This window comes from Oncorhynchus clarkii, chromosome 24 (genome assembly GCF_045791955.1).
Source record: "Oncorhynchus clarkii lewisi isolate Uvic-CL-2024 chromosome 24, UVic_Ocla_1.0, whole genome shotgun sequence".
NCBI lineage: Eukaryota > Metazoa > Chordata > Actinopteri > Salmoniformes > Salmonidae > Oncorhynchus > Oncorhynchus clarkii.
Window position 1 is genome coordinate 35,854,668 of NC_092170.1, and position 13,611 is coordinate 35,868,278.

Genomic DNA, 13,611 nt, shown 5'->3' on the forward strand with positions numbered 1-13,611 from the left:
AATTTGAAGAAAGAAGTTCAACAGCAGGTTGAAACAGAGGGGAAAACATGGCCGAAGTGGATGTTGTTTCAAAGCCCAACATACGGAAATGGACAGCGCTTTCTAAGGTGATGATTCATTCAAAACACCCACAACCATATTAGAGCTGATGCATCGGCATAGGCCTGTATATGAGCCCAATATAAACATGTAATGAAAATGAAGATTGTTCTGTTATACAATACATAGCCCACCACGTATTACACATGGAAGACACACATGAAACAAAACTGATTTAAGATATCTTTGGTACATCCTCGGGTCTAGTCTATACTCCAGACTTTATTGTTATGCATACTGGATGGACTGGTTACCTTATGCTACGCTACACTACAAAATGTATTTCCTCCAATATGGTATGGTGAGGTCCCTCAGTATGGTTATAATATGGTATGGTGGTAATATGGTAGGGTGATAATATGGTATGGTGATAATATGGTATGGTGAGGTCCCTCAGTATGGTGATAATATGGTATGGTGAGGTCCCCCAGTATGGTGATAATATGGTATGGTGAGGTCTCTCAGTATGGTGATAATATGGTATGGTGATAATATGGTATGGTGAGGTCCCCCAGTATGGTGATAATATGGTATGGTGATAATATGGTACGGTGAGGTCTCTCAGTATGGTGATAATATGGTATGGTGATAATATGGTATGGTGAGGTCCCTCAGTATGGTGATAATATGGTATGGTGAGGTCCCTCAGTATGGTGATAATATGGTATGGTGAGGTCCCTCAGTATGGTGATAATATGGTATGGTGATAATATGGTATGGTGATAATATGGTATGGTGAGGTCTCTCAGTATGGTGATAATATGGTATGTTGAGGTCTCTCAGTATGGTGATAATATGGTATGGTGAGGTCTCTCAGTATGGTGATAATATGGTATGGTGATAATATGGTATGGTGATAATATGGTATGGTGAGGTCTCTCAGCATGGTGATAATATGGTATGGTGATAATATGGTATGGTGAGGTCTCTCAGTATGGTGATAATATGGTATGGGGATAATATGGTATGGTGAGGTCTCTCAGTATGGTGATAATATGGTATGGTGATAATATGGTGTGGTAATAATATGGTATGGTGAGGTCCCCCAGTATGGTGATAATATGGTATGGTGATAATATGGTATGGTGAGGTCTCTCAGTATGGTGATAATATGGTATGGGGATAATATGGTATGGTGAGGTCTCTCAGTATGGTGATAATATGGTATGGTGATAATATGGTATGGTGAGGTCCCCCAGTATGGTGATAATATGGTATGGTGATAATATGGTATGGTGAGGTCTCTCAGTATGGTGATAATATGGTATGGTGATAATATGGTGTGGTAATAATATGGTATGGTGAGGTCCCCCAGTATGGTGATAATATGGTATGGTGATAATATGGTATGGTGAGGTCCCCCAGTATGGTGATAATATGGTATGGTGATAGTATGGTGATAATATGGTATGGTGAGGTCTCTCAGTATGGTGATAATATGGTATGGTGATAATATGGTATGGTGAGGTCCCCCAGTATGGTGATAATATGGTATGGTGATAATATGGTATGGTGATAATATGGTATGGTGAGGTCTCTCAGTATGGTGATAATATCGTATGGTGAGGTCTCTCAGTATGGTGATAATATGGTATGGTGAGGTCTCTCAGTATGGTGATAATATGGTATGGTGAGGTCTCTCAGTATGGTGATAATATGGTATGGTGAGGTCTCTCAGTATGGTGATAATATGGTATGGTGAGGTCTCTCAGTATGGTGATAATATGGTATGGTGAGGTCTCTCAGTATGGTGATAATATGGTATGGGGATAATATGGTATGGTGAGGTCTCTCAGTATGGTGATAATATGGTATGGTGATAATATGGTACGGTGAGGTCTCTCAGTATGGTGATAATATGGTATGGTGATAATATGGTATGGTGAGGTCTCTCAGTATGGTGATAATATGGTATGGTGAGGTCTCTCAGTATGGTGATAATATGGTATGGTGAGGTCTCTCAGTATGGTGATAATATGGTATGGGGATAATATGGTATGGTGAGGTCTCTCAGTATGGTGATAATATGGTATGGGGATAATATGGTATGGTGAGGTCTCTCAGTATGGTGATAATATGGTATGGTGATAATATGGTATGGTGAGGTCCCCCAGTATGGTGATAATATGGTATGGTGATAATATGGTATGGTGAGGTCTCTCAGTATGGTGATAATATGGTATGGTGATAATATGGTGTGGTAATAATATGGTATGGTGAGGTCCCCCAGTATGGTGATAATATGGTATGGTGATAATATGGTATGGTGAGGTCCCCCAGTATGGTGATAATATGGTATGGTTATAATATGGTATGGTGAGGTCTCTCAGTATGGTGATAATATGGTATGGTGAGGTCCCTCAGTATGGTGATAATATGGTATGGTGATAATATGGTATGGTGATAATATGGTATGGTGAGGTCTCTCAGTATGGTGATAATATCGTATGGTGAGGTCTCTCAGTATGGTGATAATATGGTATGGTGAGGTCTCTCAGTATGGTGATAATATGGTATGGTGAGGTCTCTCAGTATGGTGATAATATGGTATGGTGAGGTCTCTCAGTATGGTGATAATATGGTATGGTGAGGTCTCTCAGTATGGTGATAATATGGTATGGTGAGGTCTCTCAGTATGGTGATAATATGGTATGGGGATAATATGGTATGGTGAGGTCTCTCAGTATGGTGATAATATGGTATGGTGATAATATGGTACGGTGAGGTCTCTCAGTATGGTGATAATATGGTATGGTGATAATATGGTATGGTGAGGTCTCTCAGTATGGTGATAATATGGTATGGTGAGGTCTCTCAGTATGGTGATAATATGGTATGGTGAGGTCTCTCAGTATGGTGATAATATGGTATGGGGATAATATGGTATGGTGAGGTCTCTCAGTATGGTGATAATATCGTATGGTGATAATATGGTATGATCATATTACTCCAGTGCTAGCCTCTCTACACTGGCTTCCTGTTAAGGCAAGGGCTGATTTCAAGGTTTTACTGCTAACCTACAAAGCATTACATGGGCTTGCTCCTACCCATCTCTCTGATTTGGTCCTGCCGTACATACCTACACGTACGCTACGGTCACAAGACGCAGGCCTCCTAATTGTCCCTAGAATTTTTCATCAAACAGCTGGAGGCAGAGCTTTTTTCTATAGAGCTCAATTTTTAAGGAATGGTCTGCCCATTTTATGGAATGGTTTACCCATGTCAGAGACGCAAACTCGGTCTCAACCTTTAAGTCTTTACTGAAGACTCATCTCTTCAGTGGGTCATATGATTGAGTGTAGTCTGGCCCAGGAGTGGGAAGGTGAACGGAAAGGCTCTGGAGCAACGAGTCGCCCTTGCTGTCTCTGCCTGGCCGGTTCCCCTCTTTCCACTGGGATTCTCTGCCTCTAACCCTATTACAGGGGCTGAGTCACTGGCTTACTGGGGCTCTTTCATACCGTCCCTGGGAGGGGTGCGTCACCTGAGTGGATTGAGTCACTGACGTGATCTTCCTGTCTGGGTTGGCGCCCCCTTGTCGGCCTTGTCTCAGGATGGTAAGTTGGTGGTTGAAGATATCCCTCTAGTGGTGTGGTGGGGGCTGTGCTTTGGCAAAGTGGGTGGGGTAATATAATTCCTGTTTGGCCCTGTCCGGGGGTATTATCGGATGGGGCCACAGTGTCTCCTGACCCCTCCCGTCTCAGCCTCCAGTATTTATGCTGCAGTAGTTTGTGTCGGGGGGCTAGGGTCAGTTTGTTATATCTGGAGTACTTCTCCTGTCTTATCCAGTGTCCTGTGTGAATTTAAGTATGCTCTCTCTAATTCTCTCTTTCTTTCTCTCTCTCGGAGGACCTGAGCCCTAGGATCATGCCTCAGGACTACCTGGCATGATGACTCCTTGCTGTCCCCAGTCCACCTGGCCGTGCTGCTGCTCCAGTTTCAACTGTTCTGCCTGCGGCTATAGAACCCTGACCTGTTCACCGGACATGCTACCTGTCCCAGACCTGCTGTTTTCAACTCTCTAGAGACAGCAGGAGCGGTAGAGATACTCTTAATGATCGGCTATGAAAAGCCAATTTAGGTTAACCTAGTTAGTGTTGACTGTTCTGCCTGCGGCTATAGAACCCTGACCTGTTCACCGGACATGCTACCTGTCCCAGACCTGCTGTTTTCAACTCTCTAGAGACAGCAGGAGCGGTAGAGATACTCTTAATGATCGGCTATGAAAAGCCAACTGACATTTAGGTTAACCTAGTTAACGGAACCATGTGGTTCTAACAGCCAATCAGATCTCTTTTATTACATACTCCATTTTGGAGCTTCTGTGGAGTGGCAGTTTCACTGCATTAAATGTTCTAACCGCTTCCCCGTGTTGCTATAGGAACGCTTCCCCGTGTTGCTATAGGAACGCTTCCCTGTGTTGCTATAGGAACACTTCCACGGCCAACTCTGTAGTGATCAGTGACAGTGTGTTATAAAACACAGAGACCAGCCCTTCTCCCTCGGTCCTCATTCTCTCCTTCCCCTCACTCATTTATATTACTAGGGAGAGCATCCTGGATCTGTTTCCCTCCTTGTTGTGCACACCCACGCATACGCACGCACGCACACACACGGTACAGGCAAAATCCTCCCACATGCCCACACAATATATTATGTAACAGTACCGTGTTAATAAAGGCTGTAATAATGAGACATGTAGGACTGAACAATAAAGAAGCATTTCTCTATCAGCTTCTAATGTCTGAATGAAAGGTTGAACATCTCTTCCATAAAGAACTGTATCGTCAAAGACCAGAGAGTTTGAACATCTCTTCCATAACGAACTGTATCGTCAAAGACCAGAGAGGTTGAACATCTCTTCCATAAAGAACTGTATCGTCAAAGACCAGAGAGGTTGAACATCTCTTCCATAAAGAACTGTATCGTCAAAGACCAAAGACCAGAGAGGTTGAACATCTCTTCCATAAAGAACTGTATCGTCAAAGACCAGAGAGGTTGAACATCTCTTCCATAAAGAACTGTATCGTCAAAGACCAGAGAGGTTGAACATCTCTTCCATAAAGAACTGTATCGTCAAAGACCAGAGAGGTTGAACATCTCTTCCATAAAGAACTGTATCGTCAAAGACCAGAGAGGTTGAACATCTCTTCCATAACGAACTGTATCGTCAAAGACCAGAGAGGTTGAACATCTCTTCCATAAAGAACTGTATCGTCAAAGACCAGAGAGGTTGAACATCTCTTCCATAAAGAACTGTATCGTCAAAGACCAGAGAGGTTGAACATCTCTTCCATAAAGAACTGTATCGTCAAAGACCAGAGAGGTTGAACATCTCTTCCATAAAGAACTGTATCGTCAAAGACCAGAGAGGTTGAACATCTCTTCCATAAAGAACTGTATCGTCAAAGACCAGAGAGGTTGAACATCTCTTCCATAAAGAACTGTATCGTCAAAGACCAGAGAGGTTGAACATCTCTTCCATAAAGAACTGTATCGTCAAAGACCAGAGAGGTTGAACATCTCTTCCATAAAGAACTGTATCGTCAAAGACCAGAGAGGTTGAACATCTCTTCCATAAAGAACTGTATCGTCAAAGACCAGAGAGGTTGAACATCTCTTCCATAAAGAACTGTATCGTCAAAGACCAGAGAGGTTGAACATCTCTTCCATAAAGAACTGTATCGTCAAAGACCAGAGAGGTTGAACATCTCTTCCATAAAGAACTGTATCGTCAAAGACCAGAGAGGTTGAACATCTCTTCCATAAAGAACTGTATCGTCAAAGACCAGAGAGGTTGAACATCTCTTCCATAAAGAACTGTATCGTCAAAGACCAGAGAGGTTGAACATCTCTTCCATAAAGAACTGTATCGTCAAAGACCAGAGAGGTTGAACATCTCTTCCATAACATCTCTTCCATAAAGAACTGTATCGTCAAAGACCAGAGAGGTTGAACATCTCTTCCATAAAGAACTGTATCGTCAAAGACCAGAGAGGTTGAACATCTCTTCCATAAAGAACTGTATCGTCAAAGACCAGAGAGGTTTCAACATCTCTTCCATAACGAACTGTATCGTCAAAGACCAGAGAGGTTGAACATCTCTTCCATAACGAACTGTATCGTCAAAGACCAGAGAGGTTGAACATCTCTTCCATAAAGAACTGTATCGTCAAAGACCAGAGAGGTTGAACATCTCTTCCATAAAGAACTGTATCGTCAAAGACCAGAGAGGTTGAACATCTCTTCCATAAAGAACTGTATCGTCAAAGACCAGAGAGGTTGAACATCTCTTCCATAAAGAACTGTATCGTCAAAGACCAGAGAGGTTGAACATCTCTTCCATAAAGAACTGTATCGTCAAAGACCAGAGAGGTTGAACATCTCTTCCATAAAGAACTGTATCGTCAAAGACCAGAGAGGTTGAACATCTCTTCCATAAAGAACTGTATCGTCAAAGACCAGAGAGGTTGAACATCTCTTCCATAACGAACTGTATCGTCAAAGACCAGAGAGGTTGAACATCTCTTCCATAACGAACTGTATCGTCAAAGACCAGAGAGGTTGAACATCTCCAGAGAGGTTGAACATCTCTTCCATAAAGAACTGTATCGTCAAAGACCAGAGAGGTTGAACATCTCTTCCATAAAGAACTGTATCGTCAAAGACCAGAGAGGTTGAACATCTCTTCCATCTGTATCGTCAAAGACCAGAGAGGTTGAACATCTCTTCCATAAAGAACTGTATCGTCAAAGACCAGAGAGGTTGAACATCTCTTCCATAAAGAAAAGACTGTCTCTTCCATCGTCAAAGACCAGAGAGGTTGAACATCTCTTCCATAAAGAACTGTATCGTCAAAGACCAGAGAGGTTGAACATCTCTTCCATAAAGAACTGTATCGTCAAAGACCAGAGAGGTTGAACATCTCTTCCATAAAGAACTGTATCGTCAAAGACCAGAGAGGTTGAACATCTCTTCCATAAAGAACTGTATCGTCAAAGACCAGAGAGGTTGAACATCTCTTCCATAAAGAACTGTATCGTCAAAGACCAGAGTAGGATTGAGGAGTGAGGGTGGGTGGGTGGGGTCTGGGTGTGGTTGAGGGTGGGTGGGTGGGGTCTGGGTGGGGAGGCTGCCTGTCTGAATGAGGCAGGTGAGATATGTGGCTAAGAGGTGAGGATTCATTTAACATTAAGACATTGCAACTCCAACCATCTGTTAGCGTGTTAGCGCGTGTGTGCGTGTGCGTGTGTGTGTGTGTGTGTGTGTGTGTGTGTGTGGTATTACCTGTATGAGTGTCCGGAGTGACTCCACATAAGACTGCTCAGTGTCCAGGAGGGTCATCACGACATGTCTTCTCATATCCTGCAGGGGGAGACAACACTATGAAAGCTACTGCATAACACATTAGGCTCGACTGCCATAAAAAATAAGTGTTTTCTGTTTACATGGTTTGGTTGGACTAACAGAGACCTAGGGGAGATGGTGCAGAGAAGTTAGCCTATCAATGAAATAATCACTGAATGAAATGCATTAAGTCTAGTCGACAAAGAGAGCGAGAGAGAGATTTGCTTTGGCAGAGTAGAGACTCTACTTCACTTGCTTTGGCAATGTTAACATCTGTTTACCATGCCAATAAAGCCCCTTGAATTCAATTGAATTGAGACAGAGAGAGGGAGGTCATTATCTCACTTCGCTTTAGCAACAGTGGCTTTGTCATTCATGCTACTAAAGCTTATCTGAATCTGAGCGAGAGAGAGTGCGAGAGAAGCAAGACGGGGTGAGTCAGGGCAATCCAGCCAGCCCCCAGGTGGCTAACGAGACAAACTATCTGTCTGTCTCTCTCACATACACACACACACACACTGTCCCCATGCCAACCAGCAGCATCCTCCATCTTAGCCTCCCCGCGGCAACAATTACCAGGGTTTCTGCTGGCTCTCTAGAGCTCCTTTGTGTTCCGTTCTGACGGTAATGCTAGTCACTAATCACTAGAGCTTCCTCTTAGACAGAACCGTCTGACCCGCAGACCCCTGTTCTGTCACAGGGTTCACTAACACACAGAAAGACACAGGATCAGAACCGAGCTATAGGGTCCAGACTGATTCCACTGATTCTGTTGTTATAGGAGAATACATTATATACTTCTGCAGAACAAAACACGACTAAGTCAATGATCCCAGAACACACTAGAACAGACATGACTCAACAACTATTTGTTCTACTCAAATCTCCACCTCCACCCAGCCAGACAGATCTGGTTCCTCTGAAGGGTTTTTCCGATAGGGGGTTTTCCTGGTCAACTGGCCTCTGTTTTCTCTTTATGGGTTCAGGCCCAGGTTGTGTTGTAATTTGTCAGACCCCAGGAAGACTAGGTGTCGCCATTGGTTAAATGGGGATCCTAATAAAATCTATAAATGTATCATTAGCCAGTGCAACAGACAACCCAGACTCCCTCAACACTAGTAAACATTATCCTAAATACCAGACACCTGGAGGCTGACACACAACTTCCTCTTCAAGATAACATATTTTCCTGCTTTGTGCCCCCTGCCTCCCCACTGTGACTTAATTATAACCACACATTAACATCCCAAAAATAACATCCCACATTTAGACCTGGGTACATTTAGACCTCCCATAAGGCTCAGCAGGGGAACATCCATGTGTCCCTAGTCTGAGGAGGGTGACAGTGCCCTGTCACTGCAAAGTAGCAAGTGATTTACTGTGTGTGTGTGTGTGAGAGAGAGAGAGAGAGAGAGAGAGAGAGAGAGAGACAGAGAGAGACAGAGAGAGAGAGAGAGACAGAGAGACAGAGAGAGACAGAGAGAGAGACAGAGAGAGAGACAGAGAGAGAGACAGAGAGAGAGAGAGAGAGAGAGAGAGAGAGAGAGAGAGAGAGAGAGAGAGAGAGAGAGAGAGAGAGATGGCTTTGCTAGATATTGTTGCATTTCACTGCACCTGTGATAACGTCTGCAAAACTGTTTATGTTAACCAACAAACTTTGATTTGATTTGAGAGGGGGGAGAGAGCGAGAAAGAGGAGAGAGTAAGCGAGCGAGAAAGAGAAGGAGAGAGAGCGAGAGACACTAGACAGAGACCTGAGATGAGCTCAGCAAGACTTCCGTTTGCAGAAGAAAAAAGTAAACTCTGTAGAGAAACAAAACACACTTGGCATGTTGTCCAGGGGACAGCTGGTGACTGTTCAGTTCATTACCCTGGGATATCATGACACGCAGGCTTTCATGTCGACATTGATATAGGTCTAAATGAAATCAGTTTTGTCATATTCATCTGGATTGTGAGGGTCTACCTCAGACAGTCACCTTTGACCCTGTCTCTTCTAGGCAAAGAGATAAGGAACGTTACAGGAGGGTGTGGGAACTCCCTGCAGTCTAAAACCTTAGTGAGACTATACGTGTGAAGAGGTTGTGTGTGTGTGTGTGTATGGTAAAACAAGACAGGTCTTCCTGAAACAATGAACAATCTTCTTTCAGGTTCCAGCTGCTTGATTGGATTACACACACACACACGCACGCACGCACACACACACACGCACACGGTGGAAAGTGGGGGAATAATGACCAGATTGTTGGTTTCATTTTGGTAACGGGATTGCAGAGTTTAAAAGGTAGAATCCTTAGTTGCTACATCCATGTTGTGACTTATAAATTAATGATATATACACACACATCGCCTCTTGAAAAAACTATACTGAACAAAAATATAAACACAACATGTAAAGTGTTGGTCCTATGTTTCATGAGATGTTATTGTTTTAATTAAGGACTTTAAAAGCCACAGCAGATAAAGGCAAGATGGAGAGTAGAAGGTGGATGTGATCATTATTCATTGACCTCTCTATGTTACCAGGTGAGAATCAGTTCATCTGGCGACATGGATTAGATTAAAAAACATGTGCTCTCACACACACACACACACCATTATAATATAATAACAACCCAATATGGCTGCTGGCCTTCAGTTCAAAGGCAGGGATTTAGCCTGTGAGACTAGGACTGTTTTGATTGGCTAAGAGGCCTAAGCCCTGCTCCTTCTGATGGCTTTGATTGGCTCAGAAGCTTTAGTTTGTCTGTTATTATGATTCTCAGAGGGGATAGCGGATTGTGTGTGTGTGTCATGTCAGATCAGGCCTCGACTGAACTTCCACCGCTTAACTCACAGCTCAGAACGTTTACCAAATTTTACCATTACCACACACACGTAAACTAAGTCCAGTCACGACAGATCTGTCCCACAGCAGCCCACGCCTGTCAATCAACCTGAGCCACCTCCCATCTCAGTGTTAACCAATTAGATCTACTCTCCTAATGCTTCACAAACTAGAGAACAGGTGTCTCATCTGGAATGTTCCCGGCTGGTTGCCTAGCACCTGATAGAGAGGGAGAGAAATAGGGAAAAGGTGTAGAGAGCAGAAATGAGACCGACTGAAAAAATCTATTTGAGAAGGAGAAATGACACAGAAAAAGAGAGAAATCCTCTCCCCTCATCACTTCTCTCCCTGGCGACAGTAGTCCCTAACAACCACTCTAGCAACAGCAGCATTACTCAACACCCCCCCTTCTACTTCCCACGCCAAGTGAAACCACATCCATCCCCTCTCCGGTCTCCATCCATCCCCCTCTCTCTCTATCCATCTCGCTCTCCAGTTTCCATCCATCCAAATCTCCTTCTCCATCCACCCCCTCTCCAGTCTCCATCCATTCATCCCCTCTCCAGTCTCCATCCGTCTCACTCCATCCATTCATCCGTCTCTCTCCATCTATTCATCCCCTCTCCAGTCTCCATCCATCCATCCCCTCTACAGTCTCCAGCCATCCCCTCTCCAGTCTTCATCAGTCTCTCACTTTCTCTCTCGCTCTCTCCTTTGCTCTCTTTAACCCACCCACTCTCTCGCTCTATCCCCCCACCCTCTCGCGCAATCCATCCCCTCTCTCTCTCTCCTCTCTCTCTCTCTCTCTCCCTTTGTCTCTCTCCCCTCTCTCCCTCTCTCCCTCTCTCCCTCTCTCCCTCTCTCCCTCCCTCCCTCCCTCTCCCTCTCTCTCTCCATGTTTCTCTCCATCCATCTCTCTTTCCATCCATCCCCTCTCTAGTCTCCATCCATCTATCTCTCTCTCCAGTCTCCATCAATCCAACCATCCATCCCTCTCTTTCTAGTCTCCAACCATCCATCCCTCTCTCTCTCTCTAGTCTCCAGTCTCCAACCATCCATCCCTCTCTCTCCATCCATCCATCTCGCACCATTCATCTCCTCTCCGGTCTTCATACTGGTATGGTGACAGCCCTAGGTATGGTAGTTATGGCGATACTGGTATGGTGAAAGCCCTAGGTATGGTAGCTATGGCGATACTGGTATGGTGACAGCCCTAGGTATGGTAGTTATGGCGATACTGGTATGGTGACAGCCCTAGGTATGGTAGTTATGGCGATACTGGTATGGTGAAAGCCCTAGGCATGGTAGCCATGGCGATACTGGTATGGTGACAGCCCTAGGTATGGTAGTTATGGCGATACTGGTATGTTGACAGCCCTAGGTATGGTAGTTATGGTGATACTGGTATAGTGACAGCCCTAGGTATGGTAGCCATGGCGATACTGGTGTGGTGAAAGCCCTAGGTATGGTAACTATGGTGATACTGGTATGGTGACAGGCCTAGGTATGGTAGTTATGGTAGCTAGGGCGATACTGGTATAGTGAAAGCCCTAGGTATGGTTGCTGTGGTGATACTGGTATGGTGACAGCCCTAGGTATGGAATCTATGGCGATACTGGTATAGTGACAGCCCTAGGTATGGAAGCTATGGCGATACTGGTATGGTGACAGCCCTAGGTATGGAATCTATGGCGATACTGGTATAGTGACAGCCCTAGGTATGGAAGCTATGGCGATACTGGTATGGTGACAGCCCTAGGTATGGTAGTTATGGCGATACTGGTATAGTGACAGCCCGAGGTATGGTAGTTGTGGCGATACTGGTATAGTGACAGCCCTAGGTATGGTAGTTATGGCGATACTGGTATGGTGACAGCAGTGTAGATACAGTATGATGAGCTGTCCTCCTTTCCCTCCCTCTGTATCCTCACTGAACCTCTCCTTCTACCTTACGTCCTCCTCTCCTCTCCTCTCCTCTCCTCTCCTCTCCCTGGCTCTTCCAGTCAGGTAAATCCTCTGTGTGGATTAACAGTCTGTCTGGACAGATTACAGATTGATAATGGGGGTGGGGGGGGGGGGCTACTATGATCAATGTCTACAAATGACAGGAAAAACTAAGGCTTACAACAACTACAGGGACATGTACTTCACGTTAGGGCTGGACGATATGACGATATAGATCATGTGGCGATAGAAAAATGTCTTATCGTTTCATATTATGCTCTATCGTTTATTTGGTTGTCGCGCAAATCACCCACTTTAAGGCAGTATTTTTAGTCAACTGGACGACTCTTTGCGCGTGTGGAAGGAAATTTGCAACACCAATAAACATGGAGGAGAGTGAACGTGACACAGAGCACGGAGACACGGAGCTCGGACATAAGAGGGGGCTACTTCGTTCGCATGGACGTGGTTTGGGTATGAAAAGTCTGAAATGGACCCGAAAACCGCCCTCAGCAAAATATGCCGCAGACCGGTCCTGACAACAGGCTCAAACACCACTAACCTCCTTTACTACCTACACAAGAATCATGTGGAACAGGCCGGTCCCAACAACAGGCTCAAACACCACTAACCTCCTTTACTACCTACACAAGAATCATGTGAAACAGGCCGGTCCCAACAACAGGCTCAAACACCACTAACCTCTTACCACCTACGCAGGAGTCATGTGGAACAGACCGGTCCAGACAACAGGCTCAAACACCACTAACCTCTTACCACCTATGCAGGAGTCATGTGGAACAGACCGGTCCAGACAACAGGCTCAAACACCACTAACCTCTTACCACCTACGCAGGAGTCATGTGGAACAGACCGGTCCAGACAACAGGCTCAAACACCACTAACCTCTTACCACCTACGCAGGAGTCATGTGGAACAGACCGGTCCAGACAACAGGCTCAAACACCACTAACCTCTTACCACCTACGCAGGAGTCATGTGAAACAGTACGGAGAGAGTCTACGGATGAGACCCCAAAAAAGTACAGTTGAGTGCTCAAAACAAACCCCCCAACTCAGACGATTAAAGGAGATAATGGCTGCCGTTACAATTGACATCTGCAAAGACATGGCCACAATTTACATCTGCAAAGACATGGCCACAATTTACATTTGCAAAGACATGGCCACAATTTACATCTGCAAAGACATGGCCACAATTTACATTTGCAAAGACATGGCCACAATTTACATTTGCAAAGACATGGCCACAATTTACATCTGCAAAGACATGGCCACAATTGACATCTGCAAAGACATGGCCACAATTTACATCTGCAAAGACATGGCCACAATTTACATCTGCAAAGACATGGCCACAATTTACATCTGCAAAGAC

The 13,611-nt window shown here is 44.6% G+C and overlaps 1 protein-coding gene across 1 annotated transcript in view; it reads right to left on the reverse strand.

The window, feature by feature from the left end:
- Positions 1–13,611, reverse strand: part of LOC139382570 (rho guanine nucleotide exchange factor 17-like) — a 107,086-nt gene that overhangs the window by 24,436 nt on the left and 69,039 nt on the right. The window contains exon 2 of the mRNA XM_071126685.1: positions 7,384–7,461. Within this exon, the coding sequence (XP_070982786.1) occupies positions 7,384–7,461 (78 nt within the window). The remainder of the gene's footprint in view (positions 1–7,383; positions 7,462–13,611) is intronic.